The sequence below is a fragment of the Salmo salar genome, chromosome ssa06 (assembly GCF_905237065.1).
Source record: "Salmo salar chromosome ssa06, Ssal_v3.1, whole genome shotgun sequence".
Classification (NCBI taxonomy): domain Eukaryota; kingdom Metazoa; phylum Chordata; class Actinopteri; order Salmoniformes; family Salmonidae; genus Salmo; species Salmo salar.
In genome coordinates this window covers 69034677-69058155 of record NC_059447.1, presented here as the reverse complement: position 1 = coordinate 69058155, position 23479 = coordinate 69034677, and the positions used below count along the sequence as shown (strand labels likewise).

The 23479-nt window shown below is 47.3% G+C and overlaps 1 protein-coding gene across 5 annotated transcripts in view; it reads left to right on the top strand.

Annotated features, from left to right (window-relative positions):
- Positions 1-23479, top strand: part of rps6kc1 (ribosomal protein S6 kinase polypeptide 1) — a 111419-nt gene that overhangs the window by 68301 nt on the left and 19639 nt on the right. For all 5 annotated transcript variants that reach the window (XR_001329350.2, XR_001329349.2, XR_001329348.2 and 2 more), the window contains exons 3-13: positions 11028-11148; positions 11504-11619; positions 12004-12097; positions 12208-12267; positions 12379-12810; positions 13477-13601; positions 13713-13811; positions 14928-14975; positions 15470-15602; positions 16628-18376; positions 19282-19371. Coding sequence is in view for 2 of the 5 variants with exons in the window: in XM_014205476.2 (XP_014060951.1) it covers positions 11028-11148; positions 11504-11619; positions 12004-12097; positions 12208-12267; positions 12379-12810; positions 13477-13601; positions 13713-13811; positions 14928-14975; positions 15470-15602; positions 16628-18376; positions 19282-19371 (3067 nt within the window). In the remaining 3 variants the exon portion in view is untranslated. The remainder of the gene's footprint in view (positions 1-11027; positions 11149-11503; positions 11620-12003; positions 12098-12207; positions 12268-12378; positions 12811-13476; positions 13602-13712; positions 13812-14927; positions 14976-15469; positions 15603-16627; positions 18377-19281; positions 19372-23479) is intronic.

Genomic DNA, 23479 nt, shown 5'->3' with positions numbered 1-23479 from the left:
GTGTGTGTGGAGGTTTCATTGTGTGTGTGTGTGTGTGTGTGTGTGGAGGTTTCATTGTGTGTGTGTGTGTGGGAGGTTTCATTGTGTGTGTGTGTGTGTGTGGAGGTTTCATTGTGTGTGTGTGTGTGTGTGGAGGTTTCATTGTGTGTGTGTGGAGGTTTCATTGTGTGTGTGTGTGTGTGTGTGTGGAGGTTTCATTGTGTGTGTGTGTGTGTGTGTGGAGGTTTCATTGTGTGTGTGTGTGTGTGGAGGTTTCATTGTGTGTGTGTGTGTGTGGAGGTTTCATTGTGTGTGTGTGTGTGTGTGTGGAGGTTTCATTGTGTGTGTGTGTGTGTGGAGATTTCATTGTGTGTGTGTGTGTGAGGTTTCATTGTGTGTGTGTGTGGAGGTTTCATTGTGTGTGTGTGTGTGTGTGTGTGTGTGTGTGTAGGTTTCATTGTGTGTGTGTGTGTGTGTGTGTGAGGTTTCATTGTGTGTGTGTGTGTGTGGAGGTTTCATTGTGTGTGTGTGTGTGGAGGTTTCATTGTGTGTGTGTGTGTGTGTGGAGGTTTCATTGTGTGTGTGTGTGGAGGTTTCATTGTGTGTGTGTGTGTGAGGTTTCATTGTGTGTGTGTGTGTGTGTGTGTGTGTGTGTGTGTGTGTGTGGAAGTTTCATTGTGTGTGTGTGTGGAGGTTTCATTGTGTGTGTGTGTGGAGGTATCATTGTGTGTGTGTGTGGAGGGTTTCATTGTGTGTGTGTGTGGAGGTTTCATTGTGTGTGTGTGTGTGTAGGTTTCATTGTGTGTGTGTGGAGGTTTCATTGTGTGTGTGTGTGTGGAGGTTTCATTGTGTGTGTGTGTGTGTGTGGAGGTTTCATTGTGTGTGTGTGTGTGTGTGTGTGGAGGTTTCATTGTGTGTGTGTGTGTGTGTGGAGGTTTCATTGTGTGTGTGTGTGTGTGTGTGGAGGTTTCATTGTGTGTGTGTGTGTTTGTGTGGCGGTGTCATTGTGTGTGTGTGTGTGTGGAGGTTTCATTGTGTGTGTGCGGGGAGGTTTCATTGTGTGTGTGTGGAGGTTTCATTGTGTGTGTGTGGCGGTTTCATTGTGTGTGTGTGTGTGTGTGTGTGGAGGTTTCATTGTGTGTGTGAGGAGGTTTCATTGTGTGTGTGTGGAAGTTTCATTGTGTGTGTGTGTGTGGAGGTTTCATTGTGTGTGTGGAGGTTTCATTGTGTGTGTGTGTGTGTGTGTGTGTGTGGAGGTTTCATTGTGTGTGTGAGGAGGTTTCATTGTGTGTGTGTGGAAGTTTCATTGTGTGTGTGTGTGTGTGTGGAGGTTTCATTGTGTGTGTGGAGGTTTCATTGTGTGTGTGTGTGTGTTTGTGTGTGGAGGTTTCATTGTGTGTGTGTGTGGAGGTTTCATTGTGTGTGTGTGTGTGTGGAGGTTTCATTGTGTGTGTGTGTGTGGAGGTTTCATTGTGTGTTTGTGTGTGGAGGTTTCATTGTGTGTGTGTGTGTGTGGAGGTTTCATTGTGTGTGTGTGTGTGGAGGTTTCATTGTGTGTGTGTGTGTGGAGGTTTCATTGTGTGTGTGTGTGTTGAGGTTTCATTGTGTGTGTGTGTGTGTGTGTGAGGTTTCATTGTGTGTGTGTGTGTGTGTGTGTGGGGAGGTTTCATTGTGTGTGTGTGTGTGTGTGGAGGTTTCATTGTGTGTGTGGGGGGTTTCATTGTGTGTGTGGGAGGTTTCATTGTGTGTGTGTGTGGAGGTTTCATTGTGTGTGTGTGTGAGGTTTCATTGTGTGTGTGTGTGTGGAGGTTTCATTGTGTGTGTGTGTGGAGGTTTCATTGTGTGTGTGGAGGTTTCATTGTGTGTGTGTGGAGGTTTCATTGTGTGTGTGTGTGGAGGTTTCATTGTGTGTGTGTGTGTGTGTGAGGTTTCATTGTGTGTGTGTGTGTGTGTGTTGAGGTTTCATTGTGTGTGTGTGTGTGTGGAGGTTTCATTGTGTGTGTGTGTGTGTGTGGAGGTTTCATTGTGTGTGTGTGTGGAGGTTTCATTGTGTGTGTGTGAGGTTTCATTGTGTGTGTGTGTGGAGGTTTCATTGTGTGTGTGTGTGTGTGAGGTTTCATTGTGTGTGTGTTGTGTGTGTGGAGGTTTCATTGTGTGTGTGTGTGTGTGAGGTTTCATTGTGTGTGTGTGTGTGTGTGGAGGTTTCATTGTGTGTGTGTGTGTGGAGGTTTCATTGTGTGTTGTGTGTGTGGAGGTTTCATTGTGTGTGTGTGTGTGTGTGGAGGTTTCATTGTGTGTGTGGAGTTTCATTGTGTGTGTGTCTGTGTGTGTGGAGGTTTCATTGTGTGTGTGTGTGTGTGTGTGGAGGTTTCATTGTGTGTGTGTGTGTGTGTGTGTGGAGGTTTCATTGTGTGTGTGTGTGGGAGGTTTCATGTGTGTGTGTGTGTGTGGAGGTTTCATTGTGTGTGTGTGTGTGTGTGGAGGTTTCATTGTGTGTGTGTGTGTGTGTGTTGAGGTTTCATTGTGTGTGTGTGTGTGTGGGGAGGTTTCATTGTGTGTGTGTGTGGGGAGGTTTCATTGTGTGTGTGTGTGTGTGTGGGGAGGTTTCATTGTGTGTGTGTGTGTGTGTGGGGAGGTTTCATTGTGTGTGTGGGGAGGTTTCATTGTGTGTGTGTGAGGGTTTCATTGTGTGTGTGTGTGTGGAGGTTTCATTGTGTGTGTGGAGGTTTCATTGTGTGTGTGTGTGGAGGTTTCATTGTGTGTGTGTGTGTGTGTGTGTGTGTGTGTGGGTTTCATTGTGTGTGTGGAGGTTTCATTGTGTGTGTGTGTGTGTGTGGAGGTTTCATTGTGTGTGTGGAGGTTTCATTGTGTGTGTGGAGGTTTCATTGTGTGTGTGTGTGTGTGTGTGTGTGTGTGGAGGTTTCATTGTGTGTGTGTGTGTGTGTGTGTGTGTGGAGGTTTCATTGTGTGTGTGTGTGTGTGTGTGGAGGTTTCATTGTGTGTGTGTGTGTGTGGGAGGTTTCATTGTGTGTGTGTGTGTGTGGGGAGGTTTCATTGTGTGTGTGTGTGTGGGAGGTTTCATTGTGTGTGTGTGTGTGTGTGGGAGGTTTCATTGTGTGTGTGTGTGTGTGTGGGAGGTTTCATTGTGTGTGTGTGGGAGGTTTCATTGTGTGTGTGTGTGTGGAGGTTTCATTGTGTGTGTGTGTGTGGAGGTTTCATTGTGTGTGTGTGTGTGGAGGTTTCATTGTGTGTGTGTGTGTGTGAGAGGTTTCATTGTGTGTGTGTGTGTGTGGAGGTTTCATTATGTGTGTGTGTGGAGGTTTCATTGTGTGTGTGTGTGTGTGGAGGTTTCATTGTGTGTGTGTGTGTGTGTGGAGGTTTCATTGTGTGTGTGTGTGTGTGTGTGGAGATTTCATTGTGTGTGTGTGTGTGTGTTGGAGGTTTCATTGTGTGTGTGTGTGTGTGTGGAGGTTTCATTGTGTGTGTGGAGGTTTCATTGTGTGTGTGTGTGTGTGTGTGTGTGTGTGGAGGTTTCATTGTGTGTGTGCGGGGAGGTTTCATTGTGTGTGTGTGTGTGTGTGTGGAAGTTTCATATTGTGTGTGTGTGTGTGTGGAGGTTTCATTGTGTGTGTGTGTGTGTGGGGAGGTTTCATTGTGTGTGTGTGTGTGTGTGTGTGTGTGTGTGTGTGTGTGGAGGTTTCATTGTGTGTGTGTGTGGAGGTTTCATTGTGTGTGTGTGTGGAGGTTTCATTGTGTGTGTGTGTGTGTGTGGAGGTTTCATTGTGTGTGTGTGTGTGTGTGTGTGTGTGTGTGTGTGTGTGTGTGGAGGTTTCATTGTGTGTGTGTGTGTGTGGAGGTTTCATTGTGTGTGTGTGTGTGTGGAGGTTTCATTGTGTGTGTGTGTGTGGAGGTTTCATTGTGTGTGTGGAGGTGTGTGAAGGTTTCATTGTGTGTGTGGAGGTTTCATTGTGTGTGTGTGGAGGGGTGGGGAGGTTTCATTGTGTGTGTGGAGGTTTCATTGTGTGTGTGTGGAGGTGTGTGGAGGTTTCATTGTGTGTGTGTGTGTGGAGGTTTCATTGTGTGTGTGTGTGTGTGTGTGTGTGTGTGTGTGGAGGTTTCATTGTGTGTGTGGAGGTTTCATTGTGTGTGTGGAGGTTTCATTGTGTGTGTGGAGGTTTCATTGTGTGTGTGTGGAGGTTTCATTGTGTGTGTGTGTGGAGGTTTCATTGTGTGTGTGTGTGGAGGTTTCATTGTGTGTGTGTGTGGAGGTTTCATTGTGTGTGTGTGTGGAGGTTTCATTGTGTGTGTGTGTGGAGGTTTCATTGTGTGTGTGTGGAGGTGTGTGGAGGTTTCATTGTGTGTGTGGAGGTTTCATTGTGTATGTGTGTGTGTGTGTTTGGAGGTTTCATTGTGTGTGTGTGTGTGTGTTTGGAGGTTTCATTGTGTGTGTGTGTGTGTTTGGAGGTTTCATTGTGTGTGTGTGTGGAGGTTTCATTGTGTGTGTGTGTGGAGGTTTCATTGTGTGTGTGTGTGTGGAGGTTTCATTGTGTGTGTGTGTGTGTGGAGGTTTCATTGTGTGTGTGTGTGTGTGTGTGTGTGTGTGTGGAGGTTTCATTGTGTGTGTGTGTGTTGTGGAGGTTTCATTGTGTGTGTGTGTGTTGTGGAGGTTTCATTGTGTGTGTGTGTGTGGGAGGTTTCATTGTGTGTGTGTGTGGAGGTTTCATTGTGTGTGTGTGTGTTGTGGAGGTTTCATTGTGTGTGTGTGTGTTGTGGAGGTTTCATTGTGTGTGTGTGTGTTGTGGAGGTTTCATTGTGTGTGTGTGTGTGTGGGGAGGTTTCATTGTGTGTGTGTGTGTGGGGAGGTTTCATTGTGTGTGTGTGTGGGGAGGTTTCATTGTGTGTGTGTGTGGGGAGGTTTCATTGTGTGTGTGTGTGGGGAGGTTTCATTGTGTGTGTGTGTGGGGAGGTTTCATTGTGTGTGTGTGTGGGGAGGTTTCATTGTGTGTGTGTGTGGGGAGGTTTCATTGTGTGTGTGTGGGGAGGTTTCATTGTGTGTGTGTGTGTGTGTGTGTGGGGAGGTTTCATTGTGTGTGTGTGTGTAGAGGTTTTATTGTGTGTGTGTGTGTGTGTAGAGGTTTCATTGTGTGTGTGTGTGTGTGTGTGTGTGTGTGGAGGTTTCATTGTGTGTGTGTGTGTGGAGGTTTCATTGTGTGTGTGTGTGTGTGTGGAGGTTTCATTGTGTGTGTGTGTGGAGGTTTCATTGTGTGTGTGTGTGTGTGTGTGGAGGTTTCATTGTGTGTGTGTGTGTGTGGAGGTTTCATTGTGTGTGTGTGTGTGTGGAGGTTTCATTGTGTGTGTGTGTGGAGGTTTCATTGTGTGTGGAGGTTTCATTGTGTGTGTGTGTGTGGAGGTTTCATTGTGTGTGTGTGTGTGTGTGGAGGTTTCATTGTGTGTGTGTGTGTGGAGGTTTCATTGTGTGTGTGTGTGGAGGTTTCATTGTGTGTGTGTGTGTGGAGGTTTCATTGTGTGTGTGTGTGTGGAGGTTTCATTGTGTGTGTGTGTGTGTTAGAGGTTTCATTGTGTGTGTGTGTGTGTGTGTGTAGAGGTTTCATTGTGTGTGTGTGTGTGTGTGTGTAGAGGTTTCATTGTGTGTGTGTGTGTGTGTGGAGGTTTCATTGTGTGTGTGTGTGTGTGTGTGGAGGTTTCATTGTGTGTGTGTGTGTGTGTGTGAGGTTTCATTGTGTGTGTGTGTGTGTGGAGGTTTCATTGTGTGTGTGTGTGTGTGGAGATTTCATTGTGTGTGTGTGTGTGAGGTTTCATTGTGTGTGTGTGTGAGGTTTCATTGTGTGTGTGTTGTGGAGGTTTCATTGTGTGTGTGTGTGTGTGTGGAGGTTTCATTGTGTGTGTGTGTGTGGAGGTTTCATTGTGTGTGTGTGTGTGGAGGTTTCATTGTGTGTGTGTGTGTGGAGGTTTCATTGTGTGTGTGTGTGTGTAGAGGTTTCATTGTGTGTGTGTGTGTGTGTGTGTGTAGAGGTTTCATTGTGTGTGTGTGTGTGTGTGTGTAGAGGTTTCATTGTGTGTGTGTGTGTGTGTGGAGGTTTCATTGTGTGTGTGTGTGTGTGGAGGTTTCATTGTGTGTGTGTGTGTGTGGAGGTTTCATTGTGTGTGTGTGTGTGTGTGTGGTGAGGTTTCATTGTGTGTGTGAAGGTTTCATTGTGTGTGTGTGTGTGTGTGTGGAGGTTTCATTGTGTGTGTGTGTGTGTGTGTGTGTGGAGGTTTCATTGGTGTGTGTGTGTGTGTGTGGAGGTTTCATTGTGTGTGTGTGTGTGTGTGGAGGTTTCATTGTGTGTGTGTGTGTGTGTGTGTGTGTGGAGGTTTCATTGTGTGTGTGTGTGTGGAGGTTTCATTGTGTGTGTGGAGGTGTGTGAAGGTTTCATTGTGTGTGTGGAGGTTTCATTGTGTGTGTGTGGAGGGGTGGGGAGGTTTCATTGTGTGTGTGGAGGTTTCATTGTGTGTGTGTGGAGGTGTGTGGAGGTTTCATTGTGTGTGTGTGTGTGGAGGTTTCATTGTGTGTGTGTGTGTGTGTGTGTGTGTGGAGTTTCATTGTGTGTGTGGAGGTTTCATTGTGTGTGTGGAGGTTTCATTGTGTGTGTGGAGGTTTCATTGTGTGTGTGTGTGGAGGTTTCATTGTGTGTGTGTGTGGAGGTTTCATTGTGTGTGTGTGTGGAGGTTTCATTGTGTGTGTGTGTGGAGGTTTCATTGTGTGTGTGTGTGGAGGTTTCATTGTGTGTGTGTGTGGAGGTTTCATTGTGTGTGTGTGTGGAGGTTTCATTGTGTGTGTGTGGAGGTGTGTGGAGGTTTCATTGTGTGTGTGGAGGTTTCATTGTGTGTGTGTGTGTGTGTTTGGAGTTTTCATTGTGTGTGTGTGTGTGTGTGTGGAGGTTTCATTGTGTGTGTGTGTGTGAGGTTTCATTGTGTGTGTGTGTGTGGAGGTTTCATTGTGTGTGTGTGTGTGGAGGTTTCATTGTGTGTGTGTGTGTGTTCATTGTGTGTGTGTGTGTGTGAGGTTTCATTGTGTGTGTGTGTGTGTGTTGTGTGGAGGTTTCATTGTGTGTGTGTGTGTTGTGGAGGTTTCATTGTGTGTGTGTGTGTGGAGGTTTCATTGTGTGTGTGTGTGGAGGTTTCATTGTGTGTGTGTGTGTTGTGGAGGTTTCATTGTGTGTGTGTGTGGAGGTTTCATTGTGTGTGTGTGTGTGTGGAGGTTTCATTGTGTGTGTGTGTGTGTGGGGAGGTTTCATTGTGTGTGTGTGTGGGGGAGGTTTCATTGTGTGTGTGTGTGTGGGAGGTTTCATTGTGTGTGTGTGTGGGGAGGTTTCATTGTGTGTGTGTGTGTGGGAGGTTTCATTGTGTGTGTGTGTGGGGAGGTTTCATTGTGTGTGTGTGTGGGGAGGTTTCATTGTGTGTGTGTGTGGGGAGGTTTCATTGTGTGTGTGTGTGGAGGTTTCATTGTGTGTGTGTGTGTGTGTGTGTGGGGAGGTTTCATTGTGTGTGTGTGTGTGTGGGAGGTTTCATTGTGTGTGTGTGTGTGTGTAGAGGTTTCATTGTGTGTGTGTGTGTTATGTGTGTGTGTGTGTGTGGAGGTTTCATTGTGTGTGTGTGTGTGTGGAGGTTTCATTGTGTGTGTGTGTGTGGAGGTTTCTTGTGTGTGTGTGTGTGGAGGTTTCATTGTGTGTGTGTGTGTGGAGGTTTCATTGTGTGTGTGTGTGGAGGTTTCATTGTGTGTGTGTGTGTGTGTGTGGAGGTTTCATTGTGTGTGTGTGTGTGTGGAGGTTTCATTGTGTGTGTGTGTGTGGAGGTTTCATTGTGTGTGTGTGTGTGTGTGTGTGGAGGTTTCATTGTGTGTGTGTGTGTGGAGGTTTCATTGTGTGTGTGTGTGTGTGTGGAGGTTTCATTGTGTGTGTGTGTGTGGAGGTTTCATTGTGTGTGTGTGTGTGGAGGTTTCATTGTGTGTGTGTGTGTGGAGGTTTCATTGTGTGTGTGTGTGTGTGGAGGTTTCATTGTGTGTGTGTGTGTGTGTGTAGAGGTTTCATTGTGTGTGTGTGTGTGTGTGTGGAGGTTTCATTGTGTGTGTGTGTGTGTGGGAGGTTTCATTGTGTGTGTGTGTGTGTGAGGTTTCATTGTGTGTGTGTGTGTGGAGGTTTCATTGTGTGTGTGTGTGTGTGTGTGTGTGGGAGGTTTCATTGTGTGTGTGTGTGTGTGTGTGGAGGTTTCATTGTGTGTGTGTGTGTGTGTGGAGGTTTCATTGTGTGTGTGTGTGTGTGGAGGTTTCATTGTGTGTGTGTGTGTGTGTGTGAGGTTTCATTGTGTGTGTGTGTGTGTGTTGTGTGTGTGAGGTTTCATTGTGTGTGTGTGTGTGTGTGTGGAGGTTTCATTGTGTGTGTGTGTGTGTGTGTGTGGAGGTTTCATTGTGTGTGTGTGTGTGTGTGGAGGTTTCATTGTGTGTGTGTGTGTGTGTGTGTGTGGAGGTTTCATTGTGTGTGTGTGTGTGTGGGAGGTTTCATTTGTGTGTGTGTGTGTGGAGGTTTCATTGTGTGTGTGTGTGTGTGTGTGTGTGGAGGTTTCATTGTGTGTGTGTGTGTGTGTGTGAGGTTTCATTGTGTGTGTGTGTGTGTGTGTGAGGTTTCATTGTGTGTGTGTGTGTTTGTGTGTGTGGAGGTTTCATTGTGTGTGTGTGTGTGTGTGGAGGTTTCATTGTGTGTGTGTGTGTGTGTGTGGAGGTTTCATTGTGTGTGTGTGTGTGTGTGTGTGGAGGTTTCATTGTGTGTGTGTGTGTGTGTGGGAGGTTTCATTGTGTGTGTGTGTGTGTGTGTGGAGGTTTCATTGTGTGTGTGTGTGTGTGTGTGTGTGTGGGAGGTTTCATTGTGTGTGTGTGTGTGTGTGGAGGTTTCATTGTGTGTGTGTGTGTGTGTGTGGAGGTTTCATTGTGTGTGTGTGTGTGTGTGTGTGTGGAGGTTTCATTGTGTGTGTGTGTGTGTGTGGAGGTTTCATTGTGTGTGTGTGTGTGAGGTTTCATTGTGTGTGTGTGTGTGTGTGGAGAGTTTCATTGTGTGTGTGTGTGGAGGTTTCATTGTGTGTGTGTGTGTGTGTGTGTGTGTGTGGAGGTTTCATGTGTGTGTGTGTGTGTGTGGAGGTTTCATTGTGTGTGTGTGTGTGTGGAGGTTTCATTGTGTGTGTGTGTGTGTGTGTGGAGGTTTCATTGTGTGTGTGTGTGTGTGTGTGAGGTTTCATTGTGTGTGTGTGTGTGTGGAGGTTTCATTGTGTGTGTGTGTGTGTGTGGAGGTTTCATTGTGTGTGTGTGTGTGAGGGTTTCATTGTGTGTGTGTGTGTGGAGGTTTCATTGTGTGTGTGTGTGTGTGTGGAGGTTTCATTGTGTGTGTGTGTGTGGAGGTTTCATTGTGTGTGTGTGTGTGGAGGTTTCATTGTGTGTGTGTGTGTGGAGGTTTCATTGTGTGTGTGTGTGTGGAGGTTTCATTGTGTGTGTGTGTGGAGGTTTCATTGTGTGTGTGTGTGTGTGTGGAGGTATTCATTGTGTGTGTGTGGAGTTTCATTGTGTGTGTGTGGAGGTTTCATTGTGTGTGTGTGTGTGGAGGTTTCATTGTGTGTGTGTGGATGTTTCATTGTGTGTGTGTGTGTGGAGGTTTCATTGTGTGTGTGTGTGGATGTTTCATTGTGTGTGTGTGTGGAGGTTTCATTGTGTGTGTGTGGAGGTTTCATTGTGTGTGTGTGTGGATGTTTCATTGTGTGTGTGTGTGGTGTGTGTGTGTGTGATGTTTCATTGTGTGTGTGTGTGGATTTCATTGTGTGTGTGTGGAGGTTTCATTGTGTGTGTGTGTGGAGGTTTCATTGTGTGTGTTGGAGGTTTCATTGTGTGTGTGTGTGGAGGTTTCATTGTGTGTGGAGGTTTCATTGTGTGTGGAGGTTTCATCGTGTGTGTGTGTGGAGGTTTCATCGTGTGTGTGTGTGGAGGTTTCATTGTGTGTGGAGATTTCATTGTGTGTGGAGGTTTCATTGTGTGTGTGTGTGGAGGTTTCAGTGTGTGTGTGTGTGTGGATGTTTCATTGTGTGTGTGTGTGGAGGTTTCATTGTGTGTGTGTGTGGAGGTTTCATTGTGTGTGGAGGTTTCATTGTGTGTGGAGGTTTCATCGTGTGTGTGTGTGGAGGTTTCATTGTGTGTGGAGGTTTCATCGTGTGTGTGGAGGTTTCATTGTGTGTGGAGGTTTCATTGTGTGTGGAGGTTTCATTGTGTGTGGAGGTTTCATTGTGTGTGGAGGTTTCATTGTGTGTGTGTGTGGAGGTTTCATTGTGTGTGTGTGTGGAGGTTTCATTGTGTGTGTGTGTGTGGAGGTTTCATTGTGTGTGTGTGTGGAGGTTTCATTGTGTGTGTGTGTGGAGGTTTCATTGTGTGTGTGTGGAGGTTTCATTGTGTGTGTGTGTGGAGGTTTCATTGTGTGTGTGTGTGTGTGGAGGTTTCATTGTGTGTGTGTGTGTGTGGAGGTTTCATTGTGTGTGTGTGTGGAGGTTTCATTGTGTGTGGAGGTTTCATCGTGTGTGTGTGTGTGGAGGTTTCATTGTGTGTGGAGGTTTCATCGTGTGTGTGTGTGTGGAGGTTTCATTGTGTGGGGAGGTTTCATTGTGTGTGGAGGTTTCATTGTGTGTGGAGGTTTCATTGTGTGTGGAGGTTTCATTGTGTGTGGAGGTTTCATTGTGTGTGGAGGTTTCATTGTGTGTGGAGGTTTCATTGTGTGTGGAGGTTTCATTGTGTGTGTGTGTGGATGTTTCATTGTGTGTGTGTGTGTGGAGGTTTCATTGTGTGTGTGTGTGTGTGGAGGTTTCATTGTGTGTGTGTGTGTGTGTGTGGAGGTTTCATTGTGTGTGTGTGTGGAGGTTTCATTGTGTGTGGAGGTTTCATCGTGTGTGTGTTCCTAGAGTAGTGATATTGACAGTCTTACTTTTTTCTTGCTAATCTCTCTCTTCTTCCCTCTCTCTAGATCACGGTGTGGAAGAGGTACAGTGATTTCCGGAAACTTCATCACGACCTCTGGCAACTACACAGGAATCTCTTCAGCCAATCAGAGCTCTTCCCACCCTTCGCCAAGGCCAAAGTGTTTGGTAAGGGGCCGCTATTAACATATTACCTGACATGGTGTGTGTGTGTGTGTGTGTGTGTGTCTGTGTAAAATAAACAGTGTAATAACATGTTACATGATGTGTGTAATGACATATTACATGACGTGTGTAATGACATATTACATGACGTGTGTAATGACATATTACATGACGTGTGTAATGACATATTACATGACGTGTGTAATGACATATTACATGACGTGTGTAATGACATATTACATGACGTGTTATTGCACTGTTTATTACACACATTACATGACGTGTGTAATAAACGGTGTAGTAAGATATTACATGATGTGTGTGTAATAAACCCAGTGTAATAAGTGTGTGTGTGTAGGTCGTTTTGATGAGACGGTGATTGAGGAGAGGAGGCAGTGCTCAGAAGATCTGCTACAGTTCTCTGCTAACATCCCAGCCCTCTACAGCAGCCAGCACATCCAGGACTTCTTCAAGGTACACACCACACACACTCATCATATATCCTGATGCGGGGTCACCTTACCCCTATACATATCTACTTCTATCGATCCAGTATCACTGCACATGGTACTGGAACTGACCCTGTATATAGTATGCTTACTTTCTTGTGTTCTTATTTTTATATCTGGTGTGTTTTGGTATTACATTGTTATTGATTACTGCATTGTTGGGGTTAGAGCTTGCAAAAAAGGGCATTTCACTGCACTGAAACACATGAACACACACACACACACACAAACCTCCTTTAAGGTATTGGTCCATCTAGCATCACGTTGCTAATAAACATCTCTCCCTGACTCCTCATAGGCTCACTGTCCAATTGGCTCCCTCTCTGATTGGTTGTTGGTTGTGTTTCAGGGAGGGGAGGTCAGCGACGGCTCAGAGCTTATTGGACCGGCCGAACCCTTCTTGGACTTCCTGGCTGACAGCCTATCAGACTGCGGCTCTGAGGGTAGGGTGGGATCTGAGGAGTATTCATCCCAGTTTAACCTCATATTTGAGGGAAAAGGACACCTACCCTCGTATCTCTCATTGTCTGTGTGTCTGTGTGTCTCTCCCCAGTTCAGAGGGATCTCGGTGGAGCAGATGATTGGACCATTACCAGTCAGTCTGAATATGGAGGTAAAAACAATATTGTGTGTGTGTTTCTACATACGTTGTCTGTGTGTGTGTCTACCCTCCTGTATTTGTGTGTTGTCTGTACTGATGTCTATCTATGTGTCCCCTCCCCAGGTCCGTCCAGTGACAGTGACCTGACCTCCCTGGCCGTAGATATAGACTCTTTGGCCGAGCTGGATGATGGCATGGCCTCAGGCCGTAGCTCGCCCAACCAGCCACTGGGAGGCTCCAGCACCATCACCAGTACCCACAGTAGCCCCTCTCTGCCCCCCCTGTATGACTACCAGCAGCACCACCATCAGCAGCACACCTCGAATCCAGCCCCCGGCTCCCCAGCCCCCGAGGTCAGTCGAACCAGCAGGACAGCGCTGTTCCCCTCCAGTCTGAGGAGAGGTAACGCTAACGCTAGGGAAACCAAGAGAGACTACCTGGACAGGGCTAGCGAACACATCCGATTGGCCGTGCAGAAGGAAGCAGAGCAGGACTACCAATCAGCGTTCTCCTACTACAGGAGCGGGGTGGATTTGCTTCTGCAAGGGGTGCAAGGTAAGGTACCTTGGAGGAAAACACTAGGTACTTTGTTGAGGAGACAATATGTTTGTTTGTTTGTTGTGCTGTGTTAATGGGTTCTGTTGAGAGGAAGCGATGGCCAGCCATTTGTCACTAATGACTGTTATTAACTCAACACCCCTAAAAACGTCAATTTCAGCTCTTAGTCCAGACACACACTGCTACACTACACAATACCTCTCACACTCTCTCGTTTTCTCTCTCCCTCTCTTTCTTGTCTTCGCTCTTGCTCGTACTCATACAAACACTTGCACTCACTCAGAGTTCTGCCCGATTAGGGGGAAATGGTGTATTTGTGCAAATGCAGCACGTGATTTTTTAAATTAATTTTTTAATATATATTTTTTATTTTAACTTTTGTTTAATTAGGCAAGTCAGTTAAGAACAAATTCTTATTTTCAATGATGGCCTAGGAACAGTGGGTTAACTGCCTTGTTCAGGGGCAGAACGACAGATTTTTACCTTGTCAGCTCGGGGATTCGATTTTGCAACCTTTCAGTTACTAGTCCAACGCTCTAACCACTAGGCTACCTGCCGCCCCAATTTGATTGATTGGCTTTGCAATCTGAATTGGCTGGTTCTAAGTGTTTGTATCTTACATAATTCTCCTTCCCTCCATCTCCCCCTCTCCTCTCTCTCCAGGCGAGCCCAGCCCTACGAGGCGGGAGGCAGTGAAGAGAAGGACGGCTGAGTATCTGATCCGTGCTGAGCAGATATCCAATCAGCATCTGAGAAACAGCATGGGTCAAGGGTCAACACAGACAGTGGTCAGTGGCTACAAACAATCTCATTGGCTCACTGATGCACCCTTATAATCATTATTGTAAAAGACAAAATTTCTTCTCAATGACTCAATGACTTATGTCCATCTATCTCAGGCCATGGGGGCGCAATGCTCTACCGCCACCTGCAGAGGGGGTCAGCAGAGTCCAGCCGAGGAGCTCAGGGCCTACATGGTGCTGGGGGTCATCGATAAGGTCAGTCTGGGGAAGGATGGGTTGAAGGGCAGTCATATAGACTGTTTGTTTTAGGTTAGTGCAGATGGAGAGGAAACCACTTTAGACTATAGAGAAGCATCCTGTGGGCAGTTATCATCGGTTCGAAGTGGTTTCCTCATCTCCTTTCCTGGATCTAAGTAGAAAGAATACTGTGTTACCTGTTTTCACCTATCCATGTCTTTTAAAATCAGCTAGGATCAAGGAAAGGAGATGAGGAAAGGAAGCCAGTGTGTGTGTATGAGAGTGCGTGTTTTGGGGTGCCACAAGGTCAGTTTAGGTTACTGGTCCTCTCAAACAGCTGCTGGCAAAGTGACTCCAGCACTGGAGCATGAAATGACTTGGCAGGCAGAGCGGACATCGCACAACACAGAATCAATGGAGCTCAGCACAGGCCAGAGCCACAGCTCTATACACAACCAAACGCATATCAAATGGACACAGTGTAACACACGTGTTAGTGTAGCCCTACACACAACTAAAACCATACAATGTTTGCACACAACTCAGCAACACAACTAAGCACCTGCGGGTATTTGCTCCCTTATTCTGTGCATATAAAAATGGCGGCCAACGAAAGACAACAACACCTAATGGACAATGACGTACACAGCTCTTCTCCTTCTCCTCCCTCCTTCTCTCACTTTTAATTGGGGACAGGGGGACAGATGGAGAGAGCTCCTCACCCCTGCGCCTCCTCTCCTCTCCCCCGTCCCTGATGTTGGTGTGTTAATTATATTAGCGTCCTGGCTAGCACTTTCACTCTGTTTACTCACAACTCCATTCATATCCATTTAGCCTGCACCTGTTTGGGCCCAGCCAGGGTCACAGAGAATAAAACACACACACACACACACACCGCCACATATGCTCCAGCTCTCCCCTGAGAGAGGGAGCAGGAGAGAAATGGAGATGTCAGAGAGAGGAGGAGAAGTGAAGGAGAAAAGAAATGAAGATGTCAGGAAAGAGAGAGGAAGGGAGGGGGTGCAGGGAGGTGAAAGGGACATGATTTAAGAGGGAGGGAGGGAGGGAGGCAGGGAAGAGATGGAGGGATACTGTAATGTTATGCCTGGGTTTTAATTTAGTCTTTCCCCTCAGGTTCTTCTGGTTATGGACAAGAGAACCCAGGAGACCTTCATTTTGAAAGTAAGTCTATGTGGTGAATTAGTAGTCCTACTAGTGTGTGTCAGTCCCTAGTATTCCGGCTAGTGGTGTGTGTGAAAGCCACCATGTATCCAGACTAGCGGTGTGTATGTGAGAGTCACCATGTGCCCTGAGTGTGACCTGTGTAATTGATTCTAATGGCCGTGTCCCTGTCAGCTCTCCTGCTCTGGGGCGAGACGTGTGCCAGATGCCATCGAACAGCACGCCACAGGCACAGACGACAAACACACACACACGCACACACTCTCACTCATTCCTGCACCGAAGTCTAGAATAACTCAGAGATGTACTGTATATGTCTTAATGAATACAGACACAGGGAGTCGGGTTGGCAGGGCAATGTTTGCACAACCTCAATGCAATGTTTCTCCTCCCCTCCCTCCCTCCCTCCCTCCCTCCCTCCCTCCCTCCCTCCCTCCCTCCCTCCCTCCCTCCCTCCCTCCCTCCCTCCCTCCCTCCCTCCCTCCCTCCCTCAGGGCTTGAGGAAGAGCAGTGACTGTGGGAGACCCAAGCGGACCATCATGCCTCACTCTGTGCCCCACATGGTGCGCCTGAGGAAGTTCATCGTCTCAGAGGACACTGTGTTTCTTCTGCTACATTACGCTGAGGGTATGATATACACTTCTTTTGTCTCCCTCACTCTCTCCATCTTTTAATATCTCTTCTCTCCTTTATCTCCCTCCCTTCACTCCTGCCTGCCTGCCTACCCTTGTTGTAGACAGATGTTTGATAGAGTTGGGTGTATGTCACAGGTCATTATTCTGAATACCAGGTGGTGCTGCGCTTCATTAGCTATGCTAACACCTGGGCCTCCTTATTTTCCACTCACCAACGTGTGTGTGTGTGTGTGTGTGTGTGTGTGTGTGTGTGTGTGTGTGTGTGTGTGTGTGTGTGTGTGTGTGTGTGTGTGTGTGTGTGTGTGTGTGTGTGTGTGTGTGTGTGTGTGTGTGTGTGTGTGTGTGAAAGAGACAGACTCTGATAGCAGTTAGAGTAACTGCTATCCTCACACTTGTATAACTTGCGAAAAGACCAATTGATTTTGGCATTGAAATATTTGATTGGCTAGCGCAATATTTGATTTGGAAAACTAGATAAAATGATATGATGCTTCAAATGGTAGATACAATCCAAGTCTAAGAAAAGCACAGCTGAAAGTAGTGCATTACAGTGTAGCGAATGTGTCCCACATGGGAAGAGCAGACAGAGGGAGGCAGTGACCTGAGTGACATTCTCCAGTCCAACATGTGGTTGTTTTTCCTCCTAAGTGATCGTGCTGCCCTACTATCATTATCACCGCCAGCAGCACACACCCTATTCAGTCTCATCATACACAACAGATGCTGTCCTACAATCACTCACACCACAGCTGGGTTAGAGTGTGTGTGTGTGTGTGTGTGTGTGTTTGGGGAGGAGTGTGTGCCCGTCTCTGCCTGCCAAGGACAGTTTCTAAATGTTATCATGACCCTTGAGGTAATTGAGTCCCCAAAACAATTAAACTGTTTTCACCATAATGTTGTTTTTTCCTTCTATTTACCTTTTGAGCAACCCACCTTGCCAACCAAAACGTTCTTACTTTGATCATTAAATAAGTTTTAACTCTCCCCATCTCTTTGTCTCTTCTCTCCTCTGTCCAGGTGGGAAGCTGTGGTCTCACATTGGGAAGTTCCTGCGTAACTCCAGCCCGGAGGACAGCTTCGACATTCCCTTCATTCAGAAAAGCCACACCACGGCAGTCCACTCTGCCCAACATGCTGCTCCCAAGCTGGGCTTGGACTCTGGCAGCTCTGGGTCTGGGCCTGGAGCTGGGTCTGGTTCTGGATGTGTGCTCCAGAGGCAAGGGGAGTCTTCTCTTGTCCTCCCCCAGAAGAGTGCTCTGCCTCCTGGGCAGGCTGACAGCCTTAGGCACCAGCCGGACTCTGGAGCGACCTCTGAGTTAGAGGAGTGCACCGACAGTTATCTGAATCTCTGTAATGAGTACGAACAAGAAAAGGTAGAACCAGAAGCTCTAGGAGAGGAGGAAGAGAAGGAGGGAGAGGGGTGTGTGTCGAGAGGACAGGAAGCATCGTCGCTGGATGTCACCGTCACCACGACAACCACTTCCTCCAGGACTCGCTCACTGCTTAGCAACGACAGCCTCTGCTCTCCAATCAGCGCCCAGGAGCTGCGTTTCTTTACTGAGACGGCCGGGGATCACAACAACGGGCGTTGCCAGGACATCGGGCAGGACCACGGCGAGGTGTTCAGCCCCTTGCTCTCCCCCGCCGTTCCCCTCTCGTTGGACCAGTCCAAACGCACCCCCATGGAGTTCTTCCGCATCGATAGTAAGGACAGTGCTAGCGAGGTGACGTGGTGTCCCGACTCGGCCGAGCTGAGGCCCAAACCAGACCCTTCCAAGCCACTCCCCTTCCTGTCCACCTCTGACCTGGGCTCTGAAGTCACAGACCTGTCGGACCTAGTGGAGGAGGTGAAAGGTCATGGAGGTGGATCTGACCGGTGGGGTCTGGATGGTAGTGACCAGGGCTCTAATGAGTCGGTACCAGTCATCTCCTTTAAAGAGGCAGTGGTGGAGGACGAGGGTCGACCCCCTGACCTCCTGGTCAACCTGCCTGGGGTCATGGGTGGGGAGGGGTTGGTGGGGGTAACTGGGGAAGTGGAGGCCCTTGTGGAGGAGCTGGTGTCCTCGGGGGTGTGTCTAGCCCTGGAGACCAAAGCCTCCCCTAAGTTGACCCAGCCGGATGTCCTGCAGCTCCACCATGAGCTTGAGGAGGGAGAGGGGCTGGCTGTGGGGCGGGCCCTCCCCTCGAGGGATAAACACACCACTTCTTCCTCTCCCTGCACCTCCCTGTGGGACGACTGTGGCCTGGCCTTCGGACAAGATGATAAAATGGCTTCCGGAGCTCCCGTACTCCCGAATAAGGACTTCCTCCCTGCCAGCACTGTGTCTATAGCCCCGCTCTCTTCCTCCAACACAGATATTCCATTCATTGACTCACTTAGCTCACTTCCTGAAAGATTAGAAGCCATTTTGAACCCACAGGCACACCCTGACAGTTTGGTTCTTAACCCAGATGGGACGATGGCTGGCTCCAACCGCGGTCAGGATGGAACAGGGGCCAGCTCTGGGGCAGAGAGTGCACTAGGCGTTGAGTCCCAGTTCCAGGCCAGTAAGGCTGGTGTGGAGGACATGGTAGAGTCAGATAAGGATGTGTCTCGGCTGTTTGCAGAGCTTGACCAGTTGTCTGCTGTAGCGTCCCAGGCCAGGATTCCAGAGGAGTTTGTGAGGTGCTGGGCGGTGGACATGGTCTCTGCCTTGGACTCACTCCATCAGGAGGGCATCGTCTGTAAGGACCTCAACCCCAACAACATCCTCATCAACAGCAAAGGTCAGAGGTCACACAGCTCTACTGAAGCAACAGGGCTTTGTGATGGGTGATTGTATATAGCGTTTATACATCAAAAGTGAACGCCCATCATACGTGTTGTGTAGACCCAGTTATATGCGTTAGATTGAGGCCTGCATCTTTCTCCTAATTTCCTCTGTCGACTAGAAGAGAAGTTATGAAACAAAGTACTAAGTGTTTCTCACTGCTACGGAATTTTCATTATCTTTCACTTTTCCTTCAGAGCTTAAACTACTAAAGTTCTGCCAGATATATTCATATAGATAGGCGTATGAGTGGCGTGTCCTATCTGTCTGATACCAGTGGTTTGGAAACTCCCTCCAAAGCATTATCTTTGTTTTACACCGACCCAAGCTTGAGTCTCTCTCCTACCCCCCTTTCTAGTCCCATCATCTCTCTGTACCTTGTTATGGACACTTGTCTAATTATCTGAGTGGTTGTTTTGGTCTCCCTGTGTTCCCCTCTGTATGTAATTATTGTTCTGAAGTGCTATCAACAGCCCAGTAGTAGTGTTGTGCATCAGTCTGGTTAACTCCGGCTGATGCCACCGGCTAGCTAATGGCAACATTAGTCCTAATGATACTGGTAGCCGTTAGCAGCTAAACAGGAGTAATCACTGTTGGAATAGCTGCTGCTGCTGGAATAGCTCTGTTAGAGAGAGAGAGAGGAAGAGGTAGGAGGTAAAGAGGTGTGGAAGTGTTCTAGAGGTCAGCTGAGTGGACTGTTGTGTGCAGAGAGAGCGAGGGAGTCAGGGTGACACAAACACTGTTTTTGGAAGTTGGCGAAGAGACGTGTGTGTGTGTACGTGTTGAGATAAATTGAAAAGGGTTCTTTTTTGGGTTTGTTGACATGACTCATTTTTCTCTCTCTCGCTCCTTCGTTCCTAGGCCATGTTGAGCTGACGTATTTCTGCAGCTGGAGTGACGTGGAGGACTCCTACGACAGGGAGGCCATCGCCAACATGTACAGTGCACCAGGTGAGAGAGACATAGAGCCAAGTTTTCAAAGCAGTTTCCTCCATTTGACCTGACTGCATTCATGTTGTGTTTCCTAATAGTCCGCCTCAGTGGACGCGTCATTAAAACCACGGAAATGGTTCCAATGGTTTTTCCGCCGTTCATTTTTCACATTGTGAATTTTACCCCAAAAATCCATGTGTGCGTTTGGTGTAGGCTTGCCATGACCATTTGATAGCCGTGTAATTCTCTCGGACAAGGTGACTTTCATCAATATATTGGGCTCAATTTACTCACAAAAATGTGCTCCCTCCCTATTGATTGAAGTGACCTTGTCCGAGAGAGATTTGCGCGCTTCTCAAAACGTCACGCCAGGGTAAGCCTACAAACACAGACCTTATTTGAAGTAGTTCTGAAATCCCAGAGGCAAAAAAAACGATTGGAACCATTTCCGGGTTTTATGACTCATACTGTGGTACTCAATTGTTCAAAAATGTGTGCGTGTGTTTCCAGAGCAGAAGGCCTCAGTAGTTTAGTAGTGAGGCTGTGTTGAGGTTCATGTTATGCAGACACACAGGCAGAAGTAGGCCACTCTCCCTCCCATCTCCCACAAAGGCCTCATTCATACAGGAGCAAGGCCACGTAAACAGTTCACTATGTATGTGGGGCCTCGGGAAAGTGGGTTTAAATGGCAGTAGAGCCAATTCATTCATACGTGTAGAATGGTGTGGCGCCAGCCTGTGTTGGCGTGGTGTGACTGACCTCTCCTGTGGAAGCCCTGGCATGCTGTTTAAAGGCTGACGTCGTTTTGGTGTGCATGCCTTTAGAGTTCTCATTCAGCGATGTCTTCATTTTTAAAAATTTAACCTCTAGGCAAGTCAGTTAAGGACAAATTCTTATTTACAATGACGGCCTACCAGGGAACAGTGGGTTAACTGCCTTGTTCAGGAGCAGAACGACAGATTTTTACCTTGTCAGCTCGGGGATTCGCTCCAGCAGCCTTTCGGTTACTGGCCTAACGCTCTAACCACTAGGCTACCTGCCACCTCATAACATGAACAAGTTTTAAACCAACATATTGCCCAGAGAATTAAACCTAGTCACAGATGCACAGAAGACCAAACTTTTCTGTGAGTATTGATGACACACGATTACTGTCATCTATAGTTTTGACATATTTTAAAAGGCTTAAAATGGAATGAAAGAATGTATAGATTTAGGAACTGAATGTAGTTCCTGGGGTGTCCTGTAGAGGGTGGTGTGGCGCCAGCATGTGTTGGCGTGGTGTGACTGACCTCTCCTGTGGCCTGAGCATGCCTGTGGAAGCCCTGGCATGCTGTTTAAAGGCTGACTAAACACACTGCTGTTACACACAAGACTCTACCGCACCTTGTGTGTGCGTGCATACGTGCAACACTGATGGCGCATGACGCTGTACTGGAACACCAGACGACGTGCGACACATATAGTTAACATACTGTGTGTCGCTTTGGATTAAAGCAAAAATGACAGATGTATATACTTTTAAGTTTTCTCTCCCACCCCCTCCCAATACTTCTTGTCCAAACCAAATGTATGGCAGAGTGCAATAAGTATGAAATCAAAGCTCCATCTCTCTCAACTCATGTTATACTCCAAAAGCCCCAGCAAAGCAGACAGGCCGGCAGGCAGGCCAGAGCAGCAGAACACCGTCCGTGTGTTAAGGCATTATAATGGAGATAGGAACTCGACACAGAGGGACATCAAGTATTGAATTGCACCCCACCCCCCCAGAACAGCCTCAATTTATTGGGGCATGGACTCTACTAGGTGTCAAGTTGACTTCAATGCTTCCCACAGTTGTGTCAAGTTGGCTGGATATCCTTTGGGTGGTAGACCATTCTTGATACACACAGGAAAATGTTGAGCGTGATAAACCCAGCAGCGTTGCAGTTCTTGACACTAACCGGTGCGCCTGGCACCTACTACCATACCCCGTTCTGAATGGCACACATACACAATCCATGAGTCAATTGTCTCAATGCTTCAAAATCCTTCTTCAATCTAACTTCTCTCCTTCAGCTACACTGAGTGAAGTCGATTTAACAGGTGACATCAATAAGGGATCATAGCTTTCACCTGGTCAGTCTATGCCATGGAAAGAGAAGGTTTTCTTAATGTTTTGTATGCTCAGTGTATGTCAAATGATCAAGCCCCAGAGGTCAGCAGGAGAGGCACTGAGGACGGAGGAATAAGCAGGCAGAGGTTAGGGAGTGTGTAGGTCAGCTGTTCGCTGTACTACTTTCATTTGGGAAAGATATTGGATGATTTTAAAAGGGTGTGGTGACTACCAATTAGCTTCTGCGTAGATGGACTGGTAGGTCCATTATAGGTGTATCTCAGATCTCAGTGTATCTCATTTATGTGTCGGTGGTTACTTCCGCATCTGCTTGAGCACTGTTCATTGGGCAGCATGTGGTAGGTGTATTATCCATGAGGATCCAGCAGGGGGATTCATGCTCTGTCTGTGAGTGTCTGTCTGACTTCTATCTCTGCTTTATAGCCTTCACTCTCACTCATTTTCTCTCTCTCTAAGTCTCACTTTAACTCGTACTTTTCACTCTCTTTCAATCTCACGCTCTCTTTCCATTCTGTCTTTCATTCTATCTACCTCAATGTCATTCTGTAATCCCTCCCACAGATGTACTTACTCCACCCCCTTATGTATTGCTGTTTACCCAGACAGGGTCAGTCCCAGCTATGGTTCATTCCTGATGACAGATTTATGATTGTTTGCCAGAGAGCTTGCAGGGTGCCTGCTGTGACAGGGCGCTGTGTGTGTTTGTGTCAAGAGGGGAGAGAGAGAGAGAGAGAGAGAGACACAACATGTTTTCAACACACTCACACCCAAAAACATAGGAGGGGACTGGGAAAGTATTTATTTTATTTTGATCTATTAGTTGTTTATTATCTCTTTAACTGAGATTAGAAGTGATTCTGTAAACACCAGAGTGCTTTTCTGTTATTTAAAAAATCTCCCCAAATAATATTTTTTCTTTCACATCCCTCCTCCCCATCAAACTAACAGCATGTTATTTAGTGACAATGGTTTTGATGATAATATGCGCATTGTCACTTATTATCCGATTCACTTAAAGATAGGCCTTAGATTCCCCTTCTCCCTATTGTATTCAACACTACAGTAAATACATCTGTGGTTAACGTCAGCTGCTTCTACCTGAAGCGTGAGAAGCTCCAGACTCTCCGGCCCTCCTCTCTTCACTTCCTCCTACATCACTTCCCCATCGAACAATGGCAGTCGGTTGGTTTTGGGGAAGTGGAGAAGAGAGAGGAGAAGAGACAATGTTCCTCCTGGCCCTAAGAGATGAGAGGAGAGAGTGCTTTTCTTAAACGACTGACCGAGGAAGAGGGAACTCCTTTGCTGTAGAGAAAAGGGAAGTTGTGTTCCGATTCTGCCGTTAGACATCACACCTGGGCTGAGAACACTGTGTGGCTCTACTCACTGTCTCTTAGCTGGCTTGACCTTCCCTTGACTTCACTCTTTTTGTAAAGATCAGCAGAGGCTCCCATCCTTTTAGATGAAATAAGAAAGACAAGGTGGAAAGGAACCATTTTTAATGAACTCGCGTGTGTGTTATAGTCATGTAAAACGGAGGCTTACTGTACGAGTGGGTTTTGTTAGTGACCCACTCTTTCCCCTCTCTCTCTCTTCCTGCCTTGCTCTGACAGAGCGCTAAGTGTAGCCAGCTCCGCTGTCTTCTCCCTGCAGCTCCTCAGACATTAATCCATTGTGATGACAATTGACCTTGCTGTGAGACGTGTGTGTCCAGTATCCTCCCCCCAAGCTCATACCCACGCAGGTATCACTAGTCTGTTCAATGACGATCTCTTCTCCTTGGCTGTCAAAACTGTGGTCATGGGGAGCCCTGAAGACTGGTTGCTCAGTTTGTTGTGTGTGTGTGAGCGAGCGCTGGCTGGATGTTCCTTTAAGGGCGGCCAGAGCGAGGAGTATCATAGCCCCAACTGGGGCTCTCTAACCTTGGCTGAAAGAGAACCCCCTGGAGCATCCTGGAGGAGAGGGAGCTTTGTCTCTCCTCCTCCCCAGCTGAGGAGCCTGGTCGCTGGGCAC